Source organism: Mauremys reevesii, unplaced genomic scaffold (assembly GCF_016161935.1).
Source record: "Mauremys reevesii isolate NIE-2019 unplaced genomic scaffold, ASM1616193v1 Contig8, whole genome shotgun sequence".
In the NCBI taxonomy this organism is placed as follows: domain Eukaryota; kingdom Metazoa; phylum Chordata; order Testudines; family Geoemydidae; genus Mauremys; species Mauremys reevesii.
In genome coordinates, this window is record NW_024100895.1 from 1069370 (window position 1) to 1093234 (window position 23865).

Here is a 23865-nt window from a genome sequence, read left to right on the forward strand (position 1 = left end):
GGGCGGTCGTGGTCTCTGGGGGCTTTTCCTGCACGTCCTGAGTGGGACGGGGGTGGGCCCAGGCAGCGGGACTGGGGCGCAGGGAGGCAGAGCGGGTGGGGGGGGTGGCGATGGATCAGGAGGATGGAGGAGCTGAGGGGAACGGGACAAGAGTGGGATGGGGGAGCAGGACTAGAGTGGGGAAGCTGAGGGGGTGGGAAGGTTGGGGGTGACGGGTGGGACTGCAGGGAGGCAGAGGAACAGGATCAGGGTGGGGCTGAGGCAGGGCGTTGCAGTGTGGGGAGCAGGGGACTGTGGGGGAGGCAGAGGAACAGGTGGGGGCTGAGGGCCGGGGTGGGAGGCACAGGGGATGGGGGAGGCAGAGGGAACAGGGTGGGGGCTGAGGGCCGGGGGTGGGAGGCACAGGGGATGTGGGAGGCAGAGGGAACAGGGTGGGGGCTGAGGGCCGGGGGTGGGAGGCACAGGGGAGTGCAGGGAGGCAGAGGGAACAGGGTGGGGGCTGAGGCCGGGGGTGGGAGGCACAGGGGATGGGGGAGGGAGAGGGAGCAGGGTGGGGGCTGAGGGCCGGGGTGGGAGGCACAGGGGATGGGGAGGCAGAGGGAACAGGGTGGGGGCTGAGGGCCGGGGGTGGGAGGCACAGGGGATGGGGAGGCAGAGGAACAGGGCCCACACTCCTGTCCCCGGTCCCAGCCCGCACCCCTGTGTTACAGAGCAGAGCAGGCCCTGGGGCCCCGGCCTGGCCGTGGGCATCACCCTGGGGTTCTGGCCGTAGCCGCCGTGGCCGTGGTGCTGTGGCGGAGGAGACGAGGTGAGTTCTCTCCTCTCGGGGTGGGGTGGGGCCATTGCACCCCTAACCCATCCCCTCTGCTCTCTCCTTCCAGGGGCTACCAGGATGTTAGACCAGAGGAGTCCAGGCCCTGAGGGGCGGCACCGACCAGGCGTGGGGATCGGCCCCTCTCCTGGGGACATGGACCTTGGGGCTGGATCGGTGCTGAGGGCCCCGAGGGCAGGACTGGATCGGGGCCCTGGGAGATTGGGGCCTGGGGTGGGGGGTGGGATTCTCCTCCCTCTGGGATGTTCGGGGCACATAAGAACATAAGAAAGGCCGTACCGGGTCAGACCAAAGGTCCATCTAGCCCAGTATCTGTCTACCGACAGTGGCCAATGCCAGGTGCCCCTGAGGGAGTGAACCTAACAGGCAATGATCAAGTGATCTCTCTCCTGCCATCCATCTCCATCCTCTGACGAACAGAGGCTAGGGACACCATTCTTACCCATCCTGGCTAATAGCCATTTATGGACTTAGCCACCATGAATTTATCCAGTCCCCTTTTAAACATTGTTATAGTCCAGCCTTCACAACCTCCTCAGGTAAGGAGTTCCACAAGTTGACTGTGCGCTGCGTGAAGAAGAACTTCCTTTTTTAAACCTGCTGCCTATTAATTTCATTTGGTGACCCCTAGTTCTTGTATTATGGGAATAAGTAAATAACTTTTCCTTATCCACTTTCTCAACATCACTCATGATTTTATAGACCTCTATCATGTCCCCCCTTAGTCTCCTCTTTTCCAAACTGAAGAGTCCTAGCCTCTTTAATCTTTCCTCATATGGGACCCTCTCTAAACCTCTAATCATTTTAGTTGCTCTTTTCTGAACCTTTTCTAGTGCTAGAATATCTTTTTTGAGGTGAGGAGACCACATCTGTACACAGTATTCGAGATGTGGGCGTACCATGGATTTATATAAGGGCAATAATATATTCTCAGTCTTATTCTCTATCCCCTTTTTAATGATTCCTAACATCCTGTTTGCTTTTTTGACCGCCTCTGCACACTGCGTGGACATCTTCAGAGAACTATCCACGATAACTCCAAGATCTCTTTCCTGATTAGTTGTAGCTAAATTAGCCCCCATCATGTTGTATGTATAGTTGGGGTTATTTTTTCCAATGTGCATTACTTTACATTTATCCACATTAAATTTCATTTGCCATTTTGTTGCCCAATTGTTGCCCAATTTTGTTGCCGACTTGACCAGCCGGCTCCAGCCAGAGGGGCCAGAGGGGGGCTGGGAGGTGAGGAGACCCAGGACTTCCATTTACGACCCTGTTTCCCTGGAGAGAAGCCAATGGACAGAGGGGGCTTGGGGCCGGGGATATCGGAGGCCCAGCTGGGAAGCAGGGGGGCTCTGGGCTGGAGAGGGGGAGCAGGCAGAGCCCCCCCGGCTGCAGGGGGACTGGGATGTGCTGGGCTGAGGGAGGCCAGGCCTGAGGCCTGGAGAGTTTCCTGTGCTGGGTTCAACTCTCAATAAACCTCCTGTGTTACACTGGCTGAGAGTCACTCTGGGCTAGAGAACAGGGTGAGGTGGGGCATTGTCCCCTTCGGGTGGCGGAGGCCCGGGGGGGCCCAGAGCGAGGGGACTCCCTGAGGGGGCCCACGGCAGAGACAGACGTGCTGAGGCTCAGGGAGGTGCGGCTCCAGGAGGTGGAGGGGCCTGTCCCCGAGAGAGAGTGGCCCCCCGAGAAGGGCTGTCGCCCTGAAAGGGGCACCCCCCACGGACCGCACGGGGCCATGAGTGGGCACCATCTGTGAGTCCGTGACAGGGTGTTATTCAGGACTCCTGGGTTCTATCCTGAGCTCTGGGAGGGCGCTCGGGTCCAGTGGGTTAGAGCAGCGGGGGCTGGGAGCCAGGACTCCTGGGTTCTGTCCCCAGTGTAGGAGGGGAGTGGGGGCTGGCCAGTTAGTGCAGCAGTGAGTGCACAGCAGCCCAGAGTCAAGAGATGGGCAAATTCCCATCCAGACACCTGCTGCCGTGGGCTGTGTCTGCATGGCAGGGCCCGAGCGGTGCGGCTCCCCGGCAGCCCAGTCCAGCCGGGAGGGGTTTATCCCCAGTGTGGGGCCGGCACCTCCCCGCACGGCACTCGCCCGGCGCACACATGCCCTGTTCTGCAGAAGGACTGTGTGCACCTGGGGGGCTTGGCGACCCAGCTTTGTGCTGGGGTGTGGGGTCACAGCCTGACCCCAGAGCTCTGACCCCTAAGCTACAGAGCGCTGCTGGGATAAGCATTATGTGTAGATCAGGCCACAGGCAGGGCTCTGGGGGACCGGGACGTGGGGCCGTTACTCTCCAGGGGGCTCTGTGACAAAGTGGGAATGTTCTTAAGGTTTGCTCTGAATACGGTGTGGGTGCCTCAGTTTCCCCTGTGCAGTTCGTAAGTCTCTAGGGGGTGGGATCAGGGGGTGGGATTGTTATTGTAGGGTTGCTGGGGAGCGCTGGGCTGTGAACAGGCTGGGTTGTTATTGTAGGGTTGCTGGGCAGCGCTGGGGCTGTGGACAGGCTGGGTTGTTATTGTAGGGTTGCTGGGCAGCGCTGGGGCTGTGGACAGGCTGGGTTGTTATTGTAGGGTTGGGATTGTTGTGGAGCCCTGGAGGGCAGGTGTGATGGTGCCTGCACAGGGACTGACCGACACTCTGTCTCCTGGCCACTGCTGGCCTGGGCCCCTCCCCGGCCAGGGGCCAACGGAAGGGGTTGGGGACAAAGAGATCAGGTGCCTCCTGGCCCGGGAAAGGGACAAAGGCCGGAGGCGGGGCTGGAGGGTGAGTCAGTTTGGAGCTGGCTGGGGAGATGGGGGGAGGCCCAGCACCGGGGTCTGGGCTCCCCACCCCCCAAGACGGACCCAGCTGAGGGGTCCTGTTGTCTGTACCTGAAAGCTCTGCTGGGGGCTGCGTCCTGTCGGCTAATAAACCTTCTGTGTCCCTGGCTGCCTGAGAGTCGCGGTGAGTCGCAGGAAGTGGGGGGAGCAGGGCCCTGACCCCCCCACACTCCGTGACAAGGGGGTTGGACCCACACGCCGCTGGGGGCTCTGTGCTGGGCGGACGCTGAGTATATCGGGGGATGGGACCCCACAAGTTCTGGACACCCTCCTCTCTGCGTTACCCTGTGTGCCCCTTACTCGGGGTCCCACCTGTCCCCCACTCTCTCCCCGGTGTCCCCTCCAGCCGTGGGTGCACAGCGTTACTGTCATTCTCCTGCCCCACCTCTCACCCCACACCTCCCTGCTCTCTGCTCGGGCTGCCCCACATCCTGGGAGCGTAGCTGGAGGGCTCAGCTTTCCTTGTGCCCCTAGGGGACCCCGGCTGTTCCCCACCTGCCTGCTGAGCTATCAGCCCCAGGGCAGGTGGGTCCTTCAGCCGAACACGTCTCCCTCCCCGGAGCATTTCCTGTGTCAGCACAACACTGTTCACAGCCCTAGCGCTGGCCAGCAACCCTACAATAACAACCCACCCTGTCCACGGCCCAGCGCTCCCCAGCAACCCTACAATAACAACCCAGCCCGTTAACAGGCCCAGCGCTGGCCAGCAACCCTACAATAACAACCCGGCCTGTCCACGGCCCCAGCGCTCCCCAGCAACCCTACAATAACAACCCAGCCTGTTAACAGCCCCAGCGCTGCCCAGCAACCCTACAATAACAACCCAGCCTGTCCACGGCCCAGCGCTCCCCAGCAACCCTACAATAACAACCCAGCCTGTCCACAGACCAGCGCTTCCCAGCAACCCTGCAATAACAACCCAGCCTGTCTGCAGCCCAGCGCTCCCCAGCAACCCTTCAATAACAACCCAGCCTCTCCACAGCCCAGTGCTCCCCAGCAACCCTACAATAACAACCCAGCCTCTCCACAGCCCCAGCGCTCCCCAGCAACCCTACAATAACAACCCAGCCTGTCCACAGCCCAGCGCTCCCCAGCAACCCTACAATAACAACCCAGCCTGTTAACAGCCCCAGCGCTGGCCAGCAACCCTACAATAACAACCCAGCCTGTCCACGGCCCAGCGCTCCCCAGCAACCCTACAATAACAACCCAGCCTGTTCACAGCCCCAGCACTGGCCAGCAACCCTACAATAACAACCAAGCCTGTTCACAGCCCCAGCGGTGGCCAGCAACCCTACAATAACAACCCAGCCTGTCCACGGCCCAGCGCTCCCCAGCAACCCTACAATAACAACCCAGCCTGTTCACAGCCCCAGCACTGGCCAGCAACCCTACAATAACAACCCAGCCTGTTCACAGCCCCAGCGCTGGCCAGCAACCCTACAATAACAACCCAGCCTGTTCACAGCCCCAGCGCTGGCCAGCAACCCTACAATAACAACCCAGCCTGTTCACAGCCCCAGCGCTGGCCAGCAACCCTACAATAACAACCCAGCCTGTTCACAGCCCCAGCGCTCCTCAGCAACCCTACAATAACAACCCAGCCTGTCCACAGCCCAGCGCTCCCCAGCAACCTTACAATAACAACCCAGCCTGTCCACAGCCCAGCGCTCCCCAGCAACCCTACAATAACAACCTAGCCTGTCCACGGCCCAGCGCTCCCCAGCAACCCTACAATAACAACCCAGCCTGTCCACGGCCCAGCGCTCCCCGGCAACCCTACAATAACAACCCAGCCTGTCCAAAGCCCAGCGCTCCCCAGCAACCTTACAATAACAACCCAGCCTGTCCACAGCCCAGCGCTCCCCGGCAACCCTACAATAACAACCCAGCCTGTCCATGGCCCAGCGCTCCCCAGCAACCCTACAATAACAACCCAGCCTGTCCACAGCCCAGCGCTCCCCAGCAACCCTACAATAACAACCCAGCCTGTCTGCAGCCCCAGCGCTCCCCAGCAACCCTACAATAACAACCCAGCCTGTCCACGGCCCAGCGCTCCCCAGCAACCCTACAATAACAACCCAGCCTGTCCACACCCCCAGCGCTCCCCAGCAACCCTACAATAACAACCCAGCCTGTACACAGCCCAGCGCTCCCCAGAAACCCTACAATAACAACCCAGCCTGTCCACAGCCCAGCGCTCCCCAGCAACCCTACAATAACAACCCAGCCTGTCCGCAGCCCAGCGCTCCTCAGCAACCCTACAATAACAACCCAGCCTGTCCACACCCCCAGCGCTCCCCAGCAGCCCTACAATAACAACCCAGCCTGTCCACAGCCCAGCGCTCCCCAGCAACCTTACAATAACAACCCAGCCTCTCCGCAGCCCAGCGCTCCCCAGCAACCCTACAATAACAACCCAGCCTGTCCACAGCCCAGCGCTGGCCAGCAATCCTACAATAACAACCCAGCCTGTCCGCAGCCCAGCGCTCCTCAGCAACCCTACAATAACAACCAAGCCTGTCCACACCCCCAGCGCTCCCCAGCAACCCTACAATAACAACCCAGCCTGTCCACAGCCCAGCGCTCCCCAGCAGCCCTACAATAACAACCCAGCCTGTCCACAGCCCAGCGCTCCCCAGCAACCTTACAATAACAACCCAGCCTCTCCGCAGCCCAGCGCTGCCCAGCAACCCTACAATAACAACCCAGCCTGTCCACACCCCCAGCGCTCCCCAGCAACCCTACAATAACAACCCAGCCTGTCCACAGCCCCAGCGCTCCCCAGCAACCCTACAATAACAACCCAGCCTGTCCGCAGCCCAGCGCTCCTCAGCAACCCTACAATAACAACCCAGCCTGTCCACAGCCCAGCGCTCCCCAGCAACCCTACAATAACAACCCAGCCTGTCCACAGCCAAGCCTGCCCAGCAACCCTACAATAACAACCCAGCCTGTCCACGGCCCAGCGCTCCCCAGCAACCCTACAATAACAACCCAGCCTGTTCACAGCCCCAGCACTGGCCAGCAACCCTACAATAACAACCCAGCCTGTTCACAGCCCCAGCGCTGGCCAGCAACCCTACAATAACAACCCAGCCTGTTCACAGCCCCAGCACTGGCCATCAACCCTACAATAACAACCCAGCCTGTTCACAGCCCCAGCGTTCCTCAGCAACCCTACAATAACAACCCAGCCTGTCCACAGCCCAGCGCTCCCCAGCAACCTTACAATAACAACCCAACCTGTCCCCCGCCCAGCGCTCCCCAGCAACCCTACAATAACAACCCAGCCTGTCCACAGCCCCAGCGCTCCCCAGAAACCCTACAATAACAACCCAGCCTGTCCACGGCCCAGCGCTCCCCTGCAACCCTACAATAACAACCCAGCCTGTCCAAAGCCCGGCGCTCCCCAGCAACCTTACAATAACAACCCAGCCTGTCCACTGCCCAGCGCTCCCCGGCAACCCTACAATAACAACCCAGCCTGTCCATGGCCCAGCGCTCCCCAGCAACCCTACAATAACAACCCAGCCTGTCCACAGCCCAGCCCAGCCCAGCAACCCTACAATAACAACCCAGCCTGTCCACAGCCCCAGCGCTCCCCAGCAACCCTACAATAACAACCCAGCCTGTCCACGGCCCAGCGCTCCCCGGCAACCCTACAATAACAACCCAGCCTGTCCACACCCCCAGCGCTCTCCAGCAACCCTACAATAACAACCCAGCCTGTACACAGCCCAGCGCTCCCCAGAAACCCTACAATAACAACCCAGCCTGTCCACACCCCCAGCGCTCCCCAGAAACCCTACAATAACCACCCAGCCTGTCCGCAGCCCAGCGCTCCCCAGCAACCCTACAATAACAACCCAGCCTGTCCACAGCCCAGCGCTCCCCCGCAACCCTACAATCACCACCCAGCCGGTCCACAGCCCAGCGCTCCCCAGCAACCCTACAATAACAACCCAGCCTGTCCACAGCCCAGCGCTGGCCAGCAACCCTACAATAACAACCCAGGCTGTCCACAGCCCAGCACTCCCCAGCAACCCTACAATAACAACCCAGCCTGTTCACAGCCCCAGCGCTGCCCAGCAACCCTACAATAACAACCCAGCCTGTCCACAGCCCAGCACTGCCCAGCAACCCTACAATAACAACCCAGCCTGTCCGCAGCCCAGCGCTCCTCAGCAACCCTACAATAACAACCGAGCCTGTCTACACCCCCAGCGCTCCCCAGCAACCCTACAATAACAACCCAGCCTGTCCACAGCCCAGCGCTCCCCAGCAACCTTACAATAACAACCCAGCCTGTCCGCAGCCCAGCGCTGCGCAGCAACCCTACAATAACAACCCAGCCTGTCCACAGCCCAGCGCTCACCAGCAACCCTACAAAAACACCCCAGACTGGCCACACCCCAGCGCTCCCCAGCAACCCTACAATAACAACCCAGCCTGTCCACAGCCCAGCGCTCCCCAGCAACCCTACAATAACAACCCAGACTGTCCACAGCCCAGCGCTCCCCAGCAACCCTACAATAACAACCCAGCCTGTCCACAGCCCAGCGCTCCTCAGCAACCCTACAATAACAACCCAGCCTTTCCACAGCCCAGCGCTCCCCAGCAACCCTACAATAACAACCCAGCCTGTCCACAGCCCAGCGCTCCTCAGCAACCCTACAATAACAACCCAGCCTGTCCACAGCCCAGCGCTCCTCAGCAACCCTACAATAACAACCCAGCCTGTCCACAGCCAGCGCTCCTCAGATACCCTACAATAACAACCCAGCCAGTCCACAGCCCAGCGCTCCCCAGCAACCCTACAATAACAACCCAGCCTGTCCACAGCCCAGCGCTCCTCAGCAACCCTACAATAACAACCCAGCCTGTCCACAGCCCAGCGCTCCTCAGCAACCCTACAATAACAACCCAGCCTTTCCACAGCCCAGCGCTCCCCAGCAACCCTACAATAACAACCCAGCCTGTCCACAGCCCAGCGCTCCCAGCAACCCTACAATAACAACCCAGCCATTCCACAGCCCAGCGCTCCCCAGCAACCCTACAATAACAACCCAGCCTGTCCACAGCCCAGCGCTCCTCAGCAACCCTACAATAACAACCCAGCCTGTCCACACCCCCAGCGCTCCTCAGGACCCCTACAATAACAACCCAGCCTGTCCACAGCCCAGCGCTCCCCAGCAACCCTACAATAACAACCCAGCCTGTCCACACCCCCAGCGCTCCCCAGCAACCCTACAATAACAACCCAGCCTGTCCGCAGCCCAGCGCTCCTCAGCAACCCTACAATAACAACCCAGCCTGTCCACAGCCCAGCGCTCCCCAGCAACCCTACAATAACAACCCAGCCTGTCCACAGCCCAGCGCTCCCAGCAACCCTACAATAACAACCCAGCCTTTCCACAGCCCAGCGCTCCCCAGCAACCCTACAATAACAACCCATCCTGTCCACAGTCCAGCGCTCCCCAGCAACCCTACAATAACAACCCAGCCTGTCCACACCCCCAGCGCTCCCCAGCAACCCTACAATAACAACCCAGCCTGTCCGCAGCCCAGCGCTCCTCAGCAACCCTACAATAACAACCCAGCCTGTCCACACCCCCAGTGCTCCCCAGCAACCCTACAATAACAACCCAGCCTGTCCACAGCCCAGCGCTCCTCAGCAACCCTACAATAACAACCCAGCCTGTCCACAGCCCAACGCTCCTCAGCAACCCTACAATAACAACCCAGCCTGTCCACACCCCAGCGCTCCCAGCAACCCTACAATAACAACCCAGCCTGTCCACAGCCCAGCGCTCCCCAGCAACCCTGCAATAACAACCCAGCCTGTCCACGGCCCAGCGCTGCCCAGCAACCCTACAATAACAACCCAGCCTGTCCGCAGCCCAGCGCTCCCCAGCAACCCTACAATAACAACCCAGCCTATCCACAGCCCCAGCGCTGCCCAGCAACCCTACAATAACAACCCAGCCTGTCAACAGCGCCAGGGCTTCCCATCTAACCTACAATAACAACCCAGCCTGTCCACAGCCCCAGCGCTCCCCAGCAACCCTACAATAACAACCCAGCCTGTCCACAGCCCAGCCTGCCCAGCAACCCTACAATAACAACCCAGCCTGTCCACAGCCCAGCGCTCCCCAGCAACCCTACAATAACAACCCAGCCTGTCCGCAGCCCCAGCGCTCCCCAGCAACCCTACAATAACAACCCAGCCTGTCCACGGCCCAGCGCTCCCCAGCAACCCTACAATAACAACCCAACCTGTCCACACCCCCAGCGCTCTCCAGCAACCCTACAATAACAACCCAGCCTGTACACAGCCCAGCGCTCCCCAGAAACCCTACAATAACAACCCAGCCTGTCCACACCCCAGCGCTCCCAGAAACCCTACAATAACCACCCAGCCTGTCCGCAGCCCAGCGCTCCCCAGCAACCCTACAATAACAACCCAGCCTGTCCACAGCCCAGCGCTCCCCAGCAACCCTACAATAACAACCCAGCCTGTCCACAGCCCAGCGCTCCCCAGCAACCCGACAATAACAACCCAGCCTGTCCACAGCCCAGGGCTGGCCAGCAACCCTACAATAACAACCCAGCCTGTCCACCGCCCAGCACTCCCCAGCAACCCTACAATAACAACCCAGCCTGTTCACAGCCCCAGCGCTGCCCAGCAACCCTACAATAACAACCCAGCCTGTCCACAGCCCAGCACTGCCCAGCAACCCTACAATAACAACCCAGCCTGTCCGCAGCCCAGCGCTCCTCAGCAACCCTACAATAACAACCGAGCCTGTCCACACCCCCAGCGCTCCCCAGCAACCCTACAATAACAACCCAGCCTGGCCACAGCCCAGCGCTCCCCAGCAACCTTACAATAACAACCCAGCCTGTCCGCAGCCCAGCGCTGCCCAGCAACCCTACAATAACAACCCAGCCTGTCCACACCCCCAGCGCTCCCCAGCAACCCTACAATAACAACCCAGCCTGTCCACACCCCCAGCGCTCCCCAGCAACCCTACAATAACAACCCAGCCTGTCCACAGCCCAGCGCTCCCCAGCAACCCTACAATAACAACCCAGTCTGTCCACAGCCCAGCGCTCCCCAGCAACCCTACAATAACAACCCAGCCTGTCCACAGCCCAGCGCTCCTCAGCAACCCTACAATAACAACCCAGCCTTTCCACAGCCCAGCGCTCCCCAGCAACCCTACAATAACCCAGCCTGTCCAAAGCCCAGCGCTCCTCAGCAACCCTACAATAACAACCCAGCCTGTCCACAGCCCAGCGCTCCTCAGCAACCCTACAATAACAACCCAGCCTGTCCACAGCCAGCGCTCCTCAGCAACCCTACAATAACAACCCAGCCATTCCACAGCCCAGCGCTCCCCAGCAACCCTACAATAACAACCCAGCCTGTCCACAGCCCAGCGCTCCTCAGCAACCCTACACAACAACCCACCCTGTCCACAGCCCAGCGCTCCTCAGCAACCCTACAATAACAACCCAGCCTTTCCACAGCCCAGCGCTCCCCAGCAACCCTACAATAACAACCCAGCCTGTCCACAGCCCAGCGCTCCCCAGCAACCCTACAATAACAACCCAGCCTGTCCACAGCCCAGCGCTCCCCAGCAACCCTACAATAACAACCCAGCCTGTCCACAGCCCAGCGCTCCCCAGCAACCCTACAATAACAACCCAGCCTGTCCACACCCCCAGCGCTCCTCAGGAACCATACAATAACAACCCAGCCTGTCCACAGCCCAGCGCTCCACAGCAACCCTACAATAACAACCCAGCCTGTCCACAGCCCAGCGCTCCCCAGCAACCCTACAATAACAACCCAGCCTGTCCGCAGCCCAGCGCTCCTCAGCAACCCTACAATAACAACCCAGCCTGTCCACACCCCCAGCGCTCCCCAGCAACCCTACAATAACAACCCAGCCTGTCCACAGCCCAGCGCTCCCCAGCAACCCTACAATAACAACCCAGCCTTTCCACAGCCCAGCGCTCCCCAGCAACCCTACAATAACAACCCATCCTGTCCACAGTCCAGCGCTCCCCAGCAACCCTACAATAACAACCCAGCCTGTCCACACCCCCAGCGCTCCCCAGCAACCCTACAATAACAACCCAGCCTGTCCGCAGCCCAGCGCTCCTCAGCAACCCTACAATAACAACCCAGCCTGTCCACACCCCAGCGCTCCCCAGCAACCCTACAATAACAACCCAGCCTGTCCACAGCCCAGCGCTCCTCAGCAACCCTACAATAACAACCCAGCCTGTCCACAGCCCAACGCTCCTCAGCAACCCTACAATAACAACCCAGCCTGTCCACACCCCCAGCGCTCCCCAGAAACCCTACAATAACAACCCAGCCTGTACACAGCCCAGCGCTCCCCAGCAACCCTGCAATAACAACCCAGCCTGTCCACGGCCCAGCGCTGCCCAGCAACCCTACAATAACAACCCAGCCTATCCGCAGCCCAGCGCTCCCCAGCAACCCTACAATAACAACCCAGCCTGTCCACAGCCCAGCGCTCCCAGCAACCCTACAATAACAACCCAGCCTGTCCGCAGCCCAGCGCCTCAGCAACCCTACAATAACAACCCAGCCTGTCCACGGCCCAGCGCTCCCAGCAACCCTACAATAACAACCCAGCCTGTCCGCAGCCCAGCGCCTCAGCAACCCTACAATAACAACCCAGCCTATCCGCAGCCCAGCGCTCCTCAGCAACCCTACAATAACAACCCAGCCTGTCCACAGCCCAGCGCTCCCCAGCAACCCTACAATCACCACCCCGCCGGTGCACGGGCCCAGCGCTCCTCAGCAACCCTACAATAACAACCCAGCCTGTCCACGGCCCAGCGCTCCCCAGCAACCCTACAATAACAACCCAGCCTGTCCGCAGCCCAGCGCTCCTCAGCAACCCTACAATAACAACCCAGCCTGTCCGCAGCCCAGCGCTCCCCAGCAACCCTACAATAACAACCCAGCCTGTCCACAGCCCAGCGCTCCCCAGCAACCCTACAATAACAACCCAGCCTGTCCACGGCCCCAGCGCTCCCCAGCAACCCTACAATAACAAGGAAGTGTGTCAACAGAGCCCAAGCAGGGTGACATTTGGTCGATCTCCCTCCCTCAGGTGACAATTAGCCCCTCCCCCAACCCCCTGAGGTGACAGTTGGCTCCTCCCCGTCGGGCTCCCAGTGGCCGCTGACCCCTCGCGGCACCGCCCCACCTGTTTCCCGCCTCTTTTCCTCGTTCCCTCATGTAGCCCCGGGTGACTCTGCCCGGCAACTAGTGACGCTAAGACATGTTTTTGCCTCCCATTGGCTGTCCTGATGGAGGGGGCGTGGCCCAGGGAGCAGACCTGGACGGGAAACAAGGAGGATACAGGACACTGGCCTTGAGTTCGAGCCCTGGGCCCCTCAGAGCTCCCCATTGCCCCAGGGCGGCGCTAGGGGCCGGGCTGCAGGGGGGGGGCAGCGGGGGGCTCTGCCCGGGCAGTCAGGGCTCCCCATGGCCCCCGGGCGGCGCTAGGGGCTGGGCTGCAGGGGGTGGGGGGCAGCAGGGGGCTCTGCCCGGGCAGTCAGGGCTCCCATGGCCCCAGGGCGGCGCTAGGGGCTGGGCTGCAGGGGGCAGTGGGGCTCTGCCCGGGCAGTCAGGGCTCCCCATGGCCCCAGGGCGGCGCTGGGGCCGGGCTGCAGGGGTGGGGGCAGCAGGGGCTCTGCCCGGGCAGTCAGGGCTCCCCATGGCCCCAGGGCGGCGCTAGGGGCTGGGCTGCAGGGGGCAGTGGGGGCTCTGCCCGGGCAGTCAGGGCTCCCCATGGCCCCAGGGCGCGCTGGGGCTGGGCTGTGGGGTGGGGCAGCAGGGGCTCTGCCCGGCAGTCAGGGCTCCCCATGGCCCCAGGGCGGCGCTAGGGGCTGGGCCATGGGGCAGGGGGCAGCAGGGGCTCTGCCCGGGCAGTCAGGGCTCCCATGGCCCCAGGGTGGCGCTGGGGGCTGGGCTGCAGGGGGCAGCAGGGGCTCTGCCCGGGCAGTCAGGGCTCCCCATGGCCCCAGGGTGGCGCTGGGGCTGGGCTGCGGGGGCAGCAGGGGCTCTGCCCGGGCAGTCAGGGGCCCCATGGCCCCAGGGCGGCGCTGGGGCTGGGCTGCAGGGGGCAGCAGGGGCTCTGCCCGGGCAGTCAGGGCTCCCCATGGCCCCAGGGTGGCGCTAGGGGCTGGGCTGACGGGGGCAGCAGGGGCTCTGCCCGGGCAGTCAGGGCTCCCCATGGCCCCAGGGCAGCGCTAGGGGCTGGGCAGCGGGGGGCAGCAGGGGGCTCTGCTCGGGCAGTCAGGGCTCCCCAAGGCCCCAGGGCGGCGCTCGGGGCTGGGCTGCCGGGGGCGGCCGCAGGGGGCGCTGCCCGGGCATCCAGGGCTCCCCATGGCCCCAGGGCGGCGCTAGGGGCTGGGCTGCAGGGGCAGCAGGGGCTCTGCCCGGGCAGTCAGGGCTCCCCATGGCCCCAGGGCGGCGCTGGGGGCTGGGCTGCAGGGGGTGGGGGGCAGCAGGGGGCTCTGCCCGGGCAGTCAGGGCTCCCCATGGCCCCAGGGCGGCGCTAGGGGCTGGGCTGCGGGGGGGGGGCAGCAGGGGGCTCTGCCCGGGCAGTCAGGGCTCCCCATGGCCCCAGGGCGGCGCTAGGGGCTGGGCTGCGGGGGTGGGGGGGCAGCAGGGGGCTCTGCCCGGGCAGTCAGGGCTCCCCATGGCCCCAGGGCGGCGCTAGGGGCTGGGCTGCGGGCGGGGTGTGGGGGCAGCAGGGGGCTCTGCCCGAGCAGTCAGGGCCGCCATTGCCTCGGTGTTGCAGCATGCGCAGTCCCTGCCGGGTTCCCGCGACTGGCAGTCGGGGCACAGAGCTGAGCAGACGGGCAGGCAGAGGGCTGCGGAGAGGCATGTGGGCTGCGGAGGAAGTGAAAGGTGCCGAGTGTCACAGAAGGTTTATTAGGCGACAGGAACACGGCGTAGGGCAGAACTCGTTAGCACAGAAATCAGAGATTTTCAGCCAAGTCCAGCTTGGGGAGAGGGGAGCCCAGAGCCAGGGCTCTGCCCTCCCCCTGCGCCCCAAGCCAGCCCAGACTGACTCGCTTCCAGCTGCCTGGCCCCTGCCCTGCAGGTTACTCCTCCTCCGGCCTTTGTCCCACTTCCCAGGCCAAGAGTCCCCTGGTTGCATCCCCATCCTGGGTCTCAGGTTACGAAGGGGCGGCCAGAGCATCCCTGCAGGCAGCTGGAGCAGCCCCCCCAAGTCACACACCCTTATTCCCACCACCGAGGTATTGGTGCAGCACACAGGGAAACTGAGGCACACACAGCATTCATGCAAAACAGTAAGACTCACATACAACATAACAAGGGACAATCCCCACTTTGACACCAGAGGAACTGAAAGCTGCGGAGGAACTGAAAGCACGTGGGGATCCTGGGCCCCTTGTCTTGCAGCCCTGAAGCCTGTTAGAACTCGGATCCCCCTTCCCCTGTCAGGATGCCGCTCCATCTGCTGCTCCTCCCCTGGGCATGGGGGGCCCTGGCCGGTAAGTGGGGACCCCCCTCTGCCCTTTTTGCTCCCAGGGATGCGTGGGGATGGTGCAATCCTAGGGCCAGGGTGGGGATGTATCAGGCTGGGCTAGTGACCCTGGCTGGGGGAGTAAGACGGGGGAGGCAGCTTAGGGATCAGCAGGGAGACCCCGTAGTGCAGGATTGTTTACGGGACAGAGACTCATTAATCTCTCTCCCCACCCGCTTTCTCCTCCACCTGTTTCCTGCCCCCTGCCCCTACCTCCCCTCCTGTCACTCCAGTGTCTGTCAGCCTCCGGGTGCTCCACATCGACGTCTTCCACAATGCCAGCTCCACGGACATGGCGGGGATGGCCCTGCTGGGCGACCTGGAGACCCACTCCCTGGCCTGCAGCACCTGCGAGATCCGCTTCCTGCAGCCCTGGGCCCAGCAGGGCCTGACCCCGAAGCAGTGGCAGGACCTGGAGCTGCTGATCCATCACTACCTATTCAACTTCAACCGGACTGTGACCAGAATAGCCCAGCAGCAGGGAATGGGCTGTGAGTATGGAGCGGTCTGAGGGGATCCCTCTCCCCCCCACCCCCCTAAACCCAGAGTGCTGAGAACTGACACACTCACCACAGCCACTGAGTGTGTCACTGGGGGCAAGACACCCAGTCCCTGGCCCTTGGGCTAATCGGAGCCGGCGTCCCCCAGAGGGGAAACACCCGTGTCCCATTCTCCAGCCAGGTCTGGGGCCAGATTGTAGCTGCACTTCCTAGGGGGAAAGGCCCCGTGTCCCACTCCCTGAGCCGAGGCTCCTGTCTTTCCTGACACGTACCCTGAGCCTTGGAAAGCAGCTCGTTTGGGCGGGGGTCTGTATCTCGGCAAGTCTGTGACCAAGAGACCCCCAATTTGCACCACAAGCTCTGCCTCAGGCACTGATATAATGTAGCAATTTTCGAGCCAATCTGGCTATGCCTGTGAAGAATCGGCTGTAAAGAGTGTGAGGAAGTGGGGATTTTCCCTTATGTTGTGTGTGTCTATGTGAGTCTTACTGTTTTGCATGAATGCTGTGTGCCTCAGTTTCCCTGTGTATTGCACCAATGTCTAGGTCAGGAGTCGGCAACCTACAGCACGCGTGCCAAAGGTGGCACGTGAGCCAATTTTTGATGGCACGCGGTGGCGGGCTGAGCCACTCAGCCCGCGGCTGCTCTGGGGTTTCTGCCGCCGGTCCCACTCAGTGCCCACTGCCGGCCTGGGCGAAGGAACCCCAGGCTGGCAGTGGGCTGAGACTGCGGCTGGCAGGAGCCAGCGGCTGAAACCCCAGAGCGGGGACGGGCTGAGCTGCTCAGTCCCTGCTCTGGGGTTCTGGCTGCTGGCCCCTTGCCAGCCGGGGTCCCACCGCCGGTCCCACTCAGTGCCCGCTGCCGGCCTGGGCGAAGGAACCCCAGGCTGGCAGTGGGCTGAGACTGCGGCTGGCAGGAGCCAGCGGCTGAAACCCCAGAGCGGGGATGGGCTGAGCCACTCAGTCCCTGCTCTGGGGTTCTGGCTGCTGGCCCCTTGCCAGCCGGGGTCCCTGCCACAGCCCCACTCCCCTTGCTTCCGGTTGGAGTTCCAGCGCAGGCCCCCTGCCAGACAGGGTCCAGGCCTGCGGCCCTGCTCAGCCCTACCAGCCACCTGCCAGCTCCACTCACCTCAGCTGCTGCTCTGGGGTTCCAGCCGCTGGCCTCCTGCAGCCGGGGTCTGGATCTCCAGCCTTGCTCAGCCTGTGCTCTGCTCTGTAAAACGGGGGGTGCCGGGCTGGGACCGGGGACAGGAGTGAGCTCCACTCACAGTGAGGGTTGCACACGAGGCAAGAGGGGTGCAGCTCAGCACCCCATCTTAAAATTGCTTATCTCCGACCACACTGCGTTTGACCTTGTGCCTTCTGTCGCTTCTGAAACATTTGGAAACCCTCGTTTACTTGACATATATCAGCAGTTTGGTTATATAACATAGAGACTTACAGAGAGACCTTCTAAAGAACCTTCAAATGTATCACTGGGACGCGAAGCCTTCAATTAGAGCGACTAAATGGAGACTCGGCTCCCTGCTGCTGAAAGGTTGCCCACCCCTGGTCTAGGTGGTGGGAATAAGGGTGTGTGACTTGGGGGGGCTGCTCCAGCTGCCTGCAGGGATGCTATGGCCGCCCGTTCGTAACCTGAGACCCAGGAGGGGGATGTGACCAGGTGACTGTTGGCCTGGGAAAGAGACAAAGGCCGAAGGAGGAGCAACGGGCAGGGCAGGGGCCAGGCAGCTGGAAGCCAGTCAGTCTTGGCTGGCTTGGGGCGCAGGGGGAGGACCAAAGCCCTGGCTCTGGGCTCCCCTCTCCCCAAGCTGGACTTGGCTGAAAGTCCCTGATTTCTGTGCTAACAAGCTCTGCCCTACGCAGCTTACCCTTAACTCCAGCCAGGGCCGCCCCACAATCCTGCTGCCGTCGTGTGGCCCAACATCCTCCTGGCACCTGACATCATGTCTTTACTCCCCCGTCTCTCTATTTCTGCCCCCTCCTGGGACCTCCGGACGCCCGTCCTCGTCCCCCTGCCCTTCCTGTTCCAGACCCCTTTGTTACCCAGGGCTCCCTCGGCTGCGAGCTGCACCCCAACGGCACCTCGAGGGGATTCTATGACGCCGCGGTGAATGGGGAGAACTTCATCAGCTTCGACGTGGACGGAGGCACCTGGGTCGCTCGGCAGGGGGACAAGCTGGGTGCACTCTACACCCGGGACCTTCTCATCCAGAATAAGGGCGCAACCATCACGCTTCAGTTTCTCCTGAGAACAACGTGTGTCAATCAGCTCAAGAGCTTTGTCCAGTATGGGAGAGGGTCTCTGGAGAGGCAAGGTGAGGCTGGTCACCACTCCCCGCTCGCTGAGATGCAGCCACCTCTGGGGTTGGGTGGGGGGGCTGCTTATACAAAGATCCCTCGCCTGGTACTGAGATGCAGCCACCTCTGGGGTGTGGCAGGGGGACTGTTTGTATAGTGACCCTTGCCTGGTGTACAAATGCAGCTATAGCTGGGGTGGAGCACAGTAGCTATTTCACAGCCGCACCGCAGCGCCGTTTAGGACAGGAAGTGAAGGGGGATCTGTCACCACTGGTAACTGCAGGGGGCAGAATTGGGGTCTGGCCAGGACAGCGGGGCCAAGGCCTGACCCCGGGGAGCGGAGCTGGGCTTGGCTAGTGAGTCCCTGAGGCTCAGGCTGAATCGTCCCCTCTCCCCGCCCCGCCTCTCCTCCTGTCTCAGAGCGGCCGGTCGCCGTGGTGTTTGCCCGAGCGCCCCAGCCGGGCCCCCGCGCCGGTACTGCTGGTTTGCCGGGTCACCGGTTTCTACCCCCGGCCCGTCCGCGTGGCCTGGCTGCAGGACGGGGAGGAGGTGGTGCCGGGCTGGTGGCTGAACTCCAGCGGGATCCTGCCCAACGCGGACCTGACCTACCAGCTGCGCAGCTCCCTGGCCGTGGAGCCGGGCGCCGGGCACAGCTACGCCTGCCGGGTGCAGCACAGCAGCCTGGGGGCCAGAGCCTGCTGATCCCCTGGGTAGGTGCACATCCCCGGGGCGGTCGTGGTCTCTGGGGGCTTTTCCTGCACATCCTCAGTGGGACGGGGGTGGGCCCAGGCAGCGGGATTGGGGCGCAGGGAGGCAGAGCGGGTGGGGGGGGGTGTCGATGGATCAGGAGGATGGAGGAGCTGAGGGGAACGGGACAAGAGTGGGATGGGGGGGCAGGACTAGAGTGGGGGGAAGCTGAGGGGGTGGGAAGGTGGGGGGAGACAAGTGGGACTATGGGAGAGGCTGACGAACCAGGGTGGGGGGCTGAGGGCAGTGGGTTTGTGGTGGGGAGCGCAGGGGGCACTGCGTGGAGGGCTGAGAGAACAGGGTCGGGATGGGGGGGCTGAGGGCAGTGGGTTGGGTGAGATGATTGGGGTTGGGACTGCGGGACAGGCAGAGGGAGCAGGGCCCACACTCCTGTCCCCGGTCCCAGCCCGGCACCCCCTGTGTTACAGAGCAGAGCAGGCCCTGGGGTCCCGGCCTGGCCGTGGGCATCACCCTGGGGGTTCTGGCCGTAGCCACCGTGGCCGTGGTGCTGTGGCGGAGGAGACGCAGGTGAGTCCTCCCCTCTCTGGGGTAGGGCCGTTACACCCCCTAACCCATCCCCTCTGCTCCTACCAGGGGAGTCCAAGGCCTCAGAGGGCAGCACTGGCCCGGGCGTGGGGATCGGCCCCTCTCCTGGGGACATGGACCTTGGGGCTGGATCGGTGCTGAGGGCCCCGAGGGCAGGACTGGATCGGGACCCTGGGAGATTGGGGCCCGGGGTGGGGGGTGGGATTCTCCTCCCTCTGGGACGTTCGGGGCACGTTGGACACTTGGGGGCGCCGTGGGATCGCTGGGATCCAGGAGCCGCAGGGAGCCGGCGCTGGCCTGTGCTGGTCAATACACCCTTCAGGGAGGGGCTGTAGGAGCCAGGCCTGGGTGCAGGGGTCAGGCCCAGCTACGTACACAAAGGGGGGGGCATGGGAGCCAGGGGGGCCCTGGCAGGGTGTCCAGGCTGAGCTGGGTGCCCGGGTAGCGAGCGGGTTTCCTGTGGGACACAGGCCCAGCTACCCCCAGGGAGCCCTGACCAGACTACGGCCCATGGGGCGCCGGGGAGGCCGCTCCAAGTCACTGGCTGGGCTGGGCTGAGAGCTCCTGGGGGCAGCCCCCGAGCTGGGTGTGAGGTACCCGGGCTCCAGGGGTAGGTTCTGTCTGTTTGTTCTGCGTCTGTGCAGCGCTGAGCGCAAGGGGGTCCTGGGCACGACCGGGCTCCTCGGCCCTGCGGTAACAGCGATAACAGTCCTGGCTGGGGAGGGTGTGATGTAGCTGGGATTTCCCCTTGTTCTGTTGAATGTGAGTCTTACTGTTTTACATGAGAACTGTGTGTGCCTCAGTTTCCCTGTGTGCTGCACCAATGTCTAGGTGGTGGGAATAAGGGTGTGTGACTGGGGGGGGCTGCTCCAGCTGCCTGCAGGGATGCTCTGGCCGCCCCTTCGTAACCTGAGACCCAGGAGGGGGATGCAACCAGGGTACTGTTGGCCCCGAAACAAAGGCCGGAGGAGGAGTAACCTGCAGGGCAGGGGCCAGGCAGCTGGAAGCGAGTCATTCCCACTGGCTTGGGGCGCAGGGGAGGGCAGAGCCCTGGCTCTGGGCTCCCCTCTCCCCAAGCTGGACTTGGCTGAAAGTCACAGATTTCTGTGCTAACGAGTTCTGCCCTACGCCGTGTTCCTGTCGCCTAATAAACCTTCTGTGTCCCGGCTGGCTGAGAGTCACGTCTGACTGCGCAGTGGGGGTGTGTGACGTTATGACTGTGATATAATATCTCATTGAAAGGTGACAGGGCCAGAAAGAGTTAATTAACTCAGACTGACCTGACTCATGGGTGAACCTTGAGGACGGTTAGGAAGAGCTTTGAAATGCAAGTCTGCATCCTTAGAGGTAGAAGGGGAGATGTTTGCTCAGGTCTTGTGATGCAAGCAAACAAGTCTTGTCTATTGCTAGAGTTTTAATTCAAAGATCAAAAAAGGAATATTAACATTTATGATGATACTTGAGTGAAATAGTATTATTGTCTATGTGTCTCTTTGAAGGTTGTGCTAACCTGTATCTGAACTGTTTAATGGATAAATTAGTCTGTGCTAATTGCCAGGATGTTTGGGAGAAGGAGTTGAGCCTATTGTTTTCTCAGGCAGAAAGGCTGCTGGAAATGTATAAGAAGCCTGGGACACGATCCTGCTTCATCTCAGATCTGCTTTGGGTTTCAAGAGGGGGAAACCTTAAGCCCCAAGGATTGAGATCCCCAGTCACTGACTGGAGCCACCCTGAATATGGAAATTGGACTGTAACCTCTGGACTATTTCTAAGAGGACTTTTGGCAACTACAAGCTCACCTCTGCTATGTATCTGAACCTCAAGAATTGAATTCACGTCTGTCTGTATATTGATCTTTTAACCAACACTCTCTCTCTTTTCTTTTTTAAATAAATTTTAGCTTAGTTAATAAGAATTGGCTGTAGCGTATATTTTGGGTAAGATCTAAGTTATAATTGGACCTGGGTATGTGGCTGATCCTTTGGGATTGGAAGAACCTTTTCTTTTATATGATGAAGTAAGATTCTCAGGAATCATCATCATATCTGACAGGTGTGTCTGGACGGAGGCTTGAGGCTGGGCACTTTAAGGGAACTGCGGGGTTTGGACTTCTAAGTGACCGGTGAGGTACTGTAGAAGCTGTTTTGGGCTGGTTGGTAAATCTAAGTATTGGAATAACCCAGCGTTTGGGGTTTGTCTGCCCCGTTTGGTTTGCAGTTCACCCTGATTGAGTGACCTCAGCTGGCTCCCACGGGGCAGCACCGTCACAGTGGCGTAGTCGGCAGGATCCACAGAACCAGGTCAATTAAACTTTGGGTCAGAACCCCGCGCTATCCAAATTGGAATTTTGGTATTGAGAGTTTGGTTGGTTAAAGACCATGAGCCAGAGAGCAACAGCAGAAGCAATGAATCTGCAAGCCCTGATGGACAGTTTGAATATGAGCAAAAACTGGCAGAAATTCGAATGAAAGAGAAGCAAGCCTTGGCCCAGCTGGAGAAAGAGGCTGCTGAGAGAGAAGAAAGAAGAGAAGAAAGAGCTTGTAAGGGGCATCTGGAGCTACTGGCTGCTGAGGAGAAAGCTCGACAGAGGCAACAGGAGCTGGAACAGGAGACCCAGAAGATGCAACAAGAAACTGCCAGACTTCAGCTCCAAGTCAAAAAAGCAAGGGAAGAACAGCAGAAACTGTATCCTCTTGAAAATCCAGTTTATAACTGTGTTGATATGTGGTATTACTCTGGGCAGTTTTCTGTGTTTAACCAGTTTTGCTATGGCCGGGGAGAGGGGGATTCTAACCTGGTGGGAAATAGCTGTTTGTCTGTGCAAGAAAGTGGTGTGTCTGTGAGTGGAGTTTCTGAATGTCTGTCTGATGTCTCAGAAGAAAGTCTAAAGTTAGATCAAGAGCAGAAAAATCTCATGGGTGAGGAAAATGTTTCTCAGGAGCAAATTAAAGTAAATACTCAAGTGAAAGCCCTAACTGAGGAAGGAAAGGGTAGATTTGTGATGGGTGATGGATTGGTGGCTAGTACACCTTGTAAAAGTGAACCTAAAATGGGTAACTGTGGCTATGGCTACATTAGCGCTTCAAAGCGCTGCCGCGGCAGCGCTACCGCGGCAGCGCTTTGAAGCGCTAAGTGTAGTCAAAGCCCCAGCGCTGGGAGAGAGATCTCCCAGCGCTGTCCGTACTCCACCTCCCTGTGGGGAATAACGGACAGCGCTGGGAGCGCGGCTCCCAGCGCTGGGGCTTTGACCACACTGGCGCTTTGTAGCGCCGCAATTTGCAGCGCTGCAGAGGGTGTTTTTTCACACCCTGCTGCAGCGCTGCAAATTTGCAAGTGTAGCCATACCCTCTGATTTGCTGGAAGTAGCTCGGTGTAGTGAGAAGAGCAGCAGCTTATCTGTTGGGAGTGGCCATGTGCCTGGTAGGGAAAGTTTGGAGGAGCCTAGGCAGCCTTGTGAGCTGATGGCTTTGTCTAATCAGCAGTTTGGGAAGGGAGGGATAGTGGAAGATGAGTGTCCATATCCCTTACCTGTGTCCTGTATGGAGAAATGTGACAGTGAGGGGAATGTGCCTGTCTCTGTCAGGGGTATTGACTTGCCTATGAAGGGAGCTACCCCAGTCTCCAAGCAGTTGTCTGTGAACAGCCCTGTGTGCTGGGACAAGGGAAATGAGATCCCAAGCTGTGTGCCTGGTGAAGGAGAATGTGTCTCCGGCTCTTCTGTGTCTGTGGAGCAGACAGAAGGTGCCTGTCAGCCTGTGATGGTTGAGGGTGATTCAGTTGTCTTGAAGTTGGTTGTAAATACAGCTAAAACCCAGGAAAAAAATGGTCCTAAGTTTGTGTCTGCTGGGGAGAATGGCACTATAACTAGGTTGCATCCAGTTAGTGTCATAGCAAGATCCCAAAGACCAAACAATTCTGGTGCTTGTAGTTTGCCAGTTGCTAATGTGTGGTTGGAAAAGGGTGCAGCAACTCTGTCTGATCAGGGTGATGCCCTAGCCAGGACACAAGGAGAGCGTGAAGGTGATTTAATTGTGTTACCTACTGACAGTTTAACAACTTGTAGCAAGAAGGAAAAGATTCCTAAACTAGTTCATGGCCAAGGGAAGGAGACTGCTTCTGACCTGTTATCTAGAAAGTCTGTAGGTTTGCCTGAAAGGGAATTGTATAGAAATCCGCCTGTTGGGCCTGAGGTGATTCTAAGTGTAAATGAGACCCAGAAAGAATCTGTGGTTGCTCAGGGAAGTGTTCCTTTCGAGCAAGCCCTAGGTGAAGCAGGAAAGGGCAGAATTTCTGAGAGGGGTGAATTGCTGCTTAGAAAAGCCCATACAGAAAGGAATCCTCATGGTAATTTGTGCAAGCAGTTTACTGCAACTGAAGGGTGTGAAAGTGATTTAATCAAGAAAGTTTCAGTTCCTAACAGCCAGAAATTTTCTGTTGTGAATGGATCCACTGACTTTCCTTTTGAAAAATCCAGTGTGGGCAGCTTTAAAAGGGTCTCAGGTGGAGTA

General features: G+C 60.3%; 2 protein-coding genes across 2 annotated transcripts in view; both read left to right on the forward strand.

The window, feature by feature from the left end:
• LOC120394825 overlaps window positions 1-23865 on the forward strand; it is a 35916-nt gene that overhangs the window by 2298 nt on the left and 9753 nt on the right. The window contains exon 5 of the mRNA XM_039518979.1: window positions 19240-19339. Coding sequence (XP_039374913.1) covers window positions 19240-19339 — 100 coding nt within the window. The remainder of the gene's footprint in view (window positions 1-19239; window positions 19340-23865) is intronic.
• Window positions 14493-17934, forward strand: LOC120394840 (antigen-presenting glycoprotein CD1d-like). Its single transcript, XM_039519002.1, has 3 exons — window positions 14493-15232; window positions 15498-15755; window positions 17814-17934. The coding sequence occupies exons 1-3, from the start codon at window positions 15184-15186 to the stop codon at window positions 17864-17866; spliced, it is 360 nt and encodes a 119-aa protein (XP_039374936.1). The 5' UTR covers window positions 14493-15183; the 3' UTR covers window positions 17867-17934.

Bases quoted from the DNA above. Each gene is read 5' to 3' on its own strand.
- LOC120394840 (XM_039519002.1), top strand. From the start codon at position 15,184: ATGCCGCTCCATCTGCTGCTCCTCCCCTGGGCATGGGGGGCCCTGGCC. The intron at 15,233-15,497 runs GTAAGTGGGGAC...CTGTCACTCCAG, and splicing joins GGCATGGGGGGCCCTGGCCG to TGTCTGTCAGCCTCCGGGTG. The intron at 15,756-17,813 runs GTGAGTATGGAG...TTTGTTACCCAG, and splicing joins CCAGCAGCAGGGAATGGGCT to GGCTCCCTCGGCTGCGAGCT.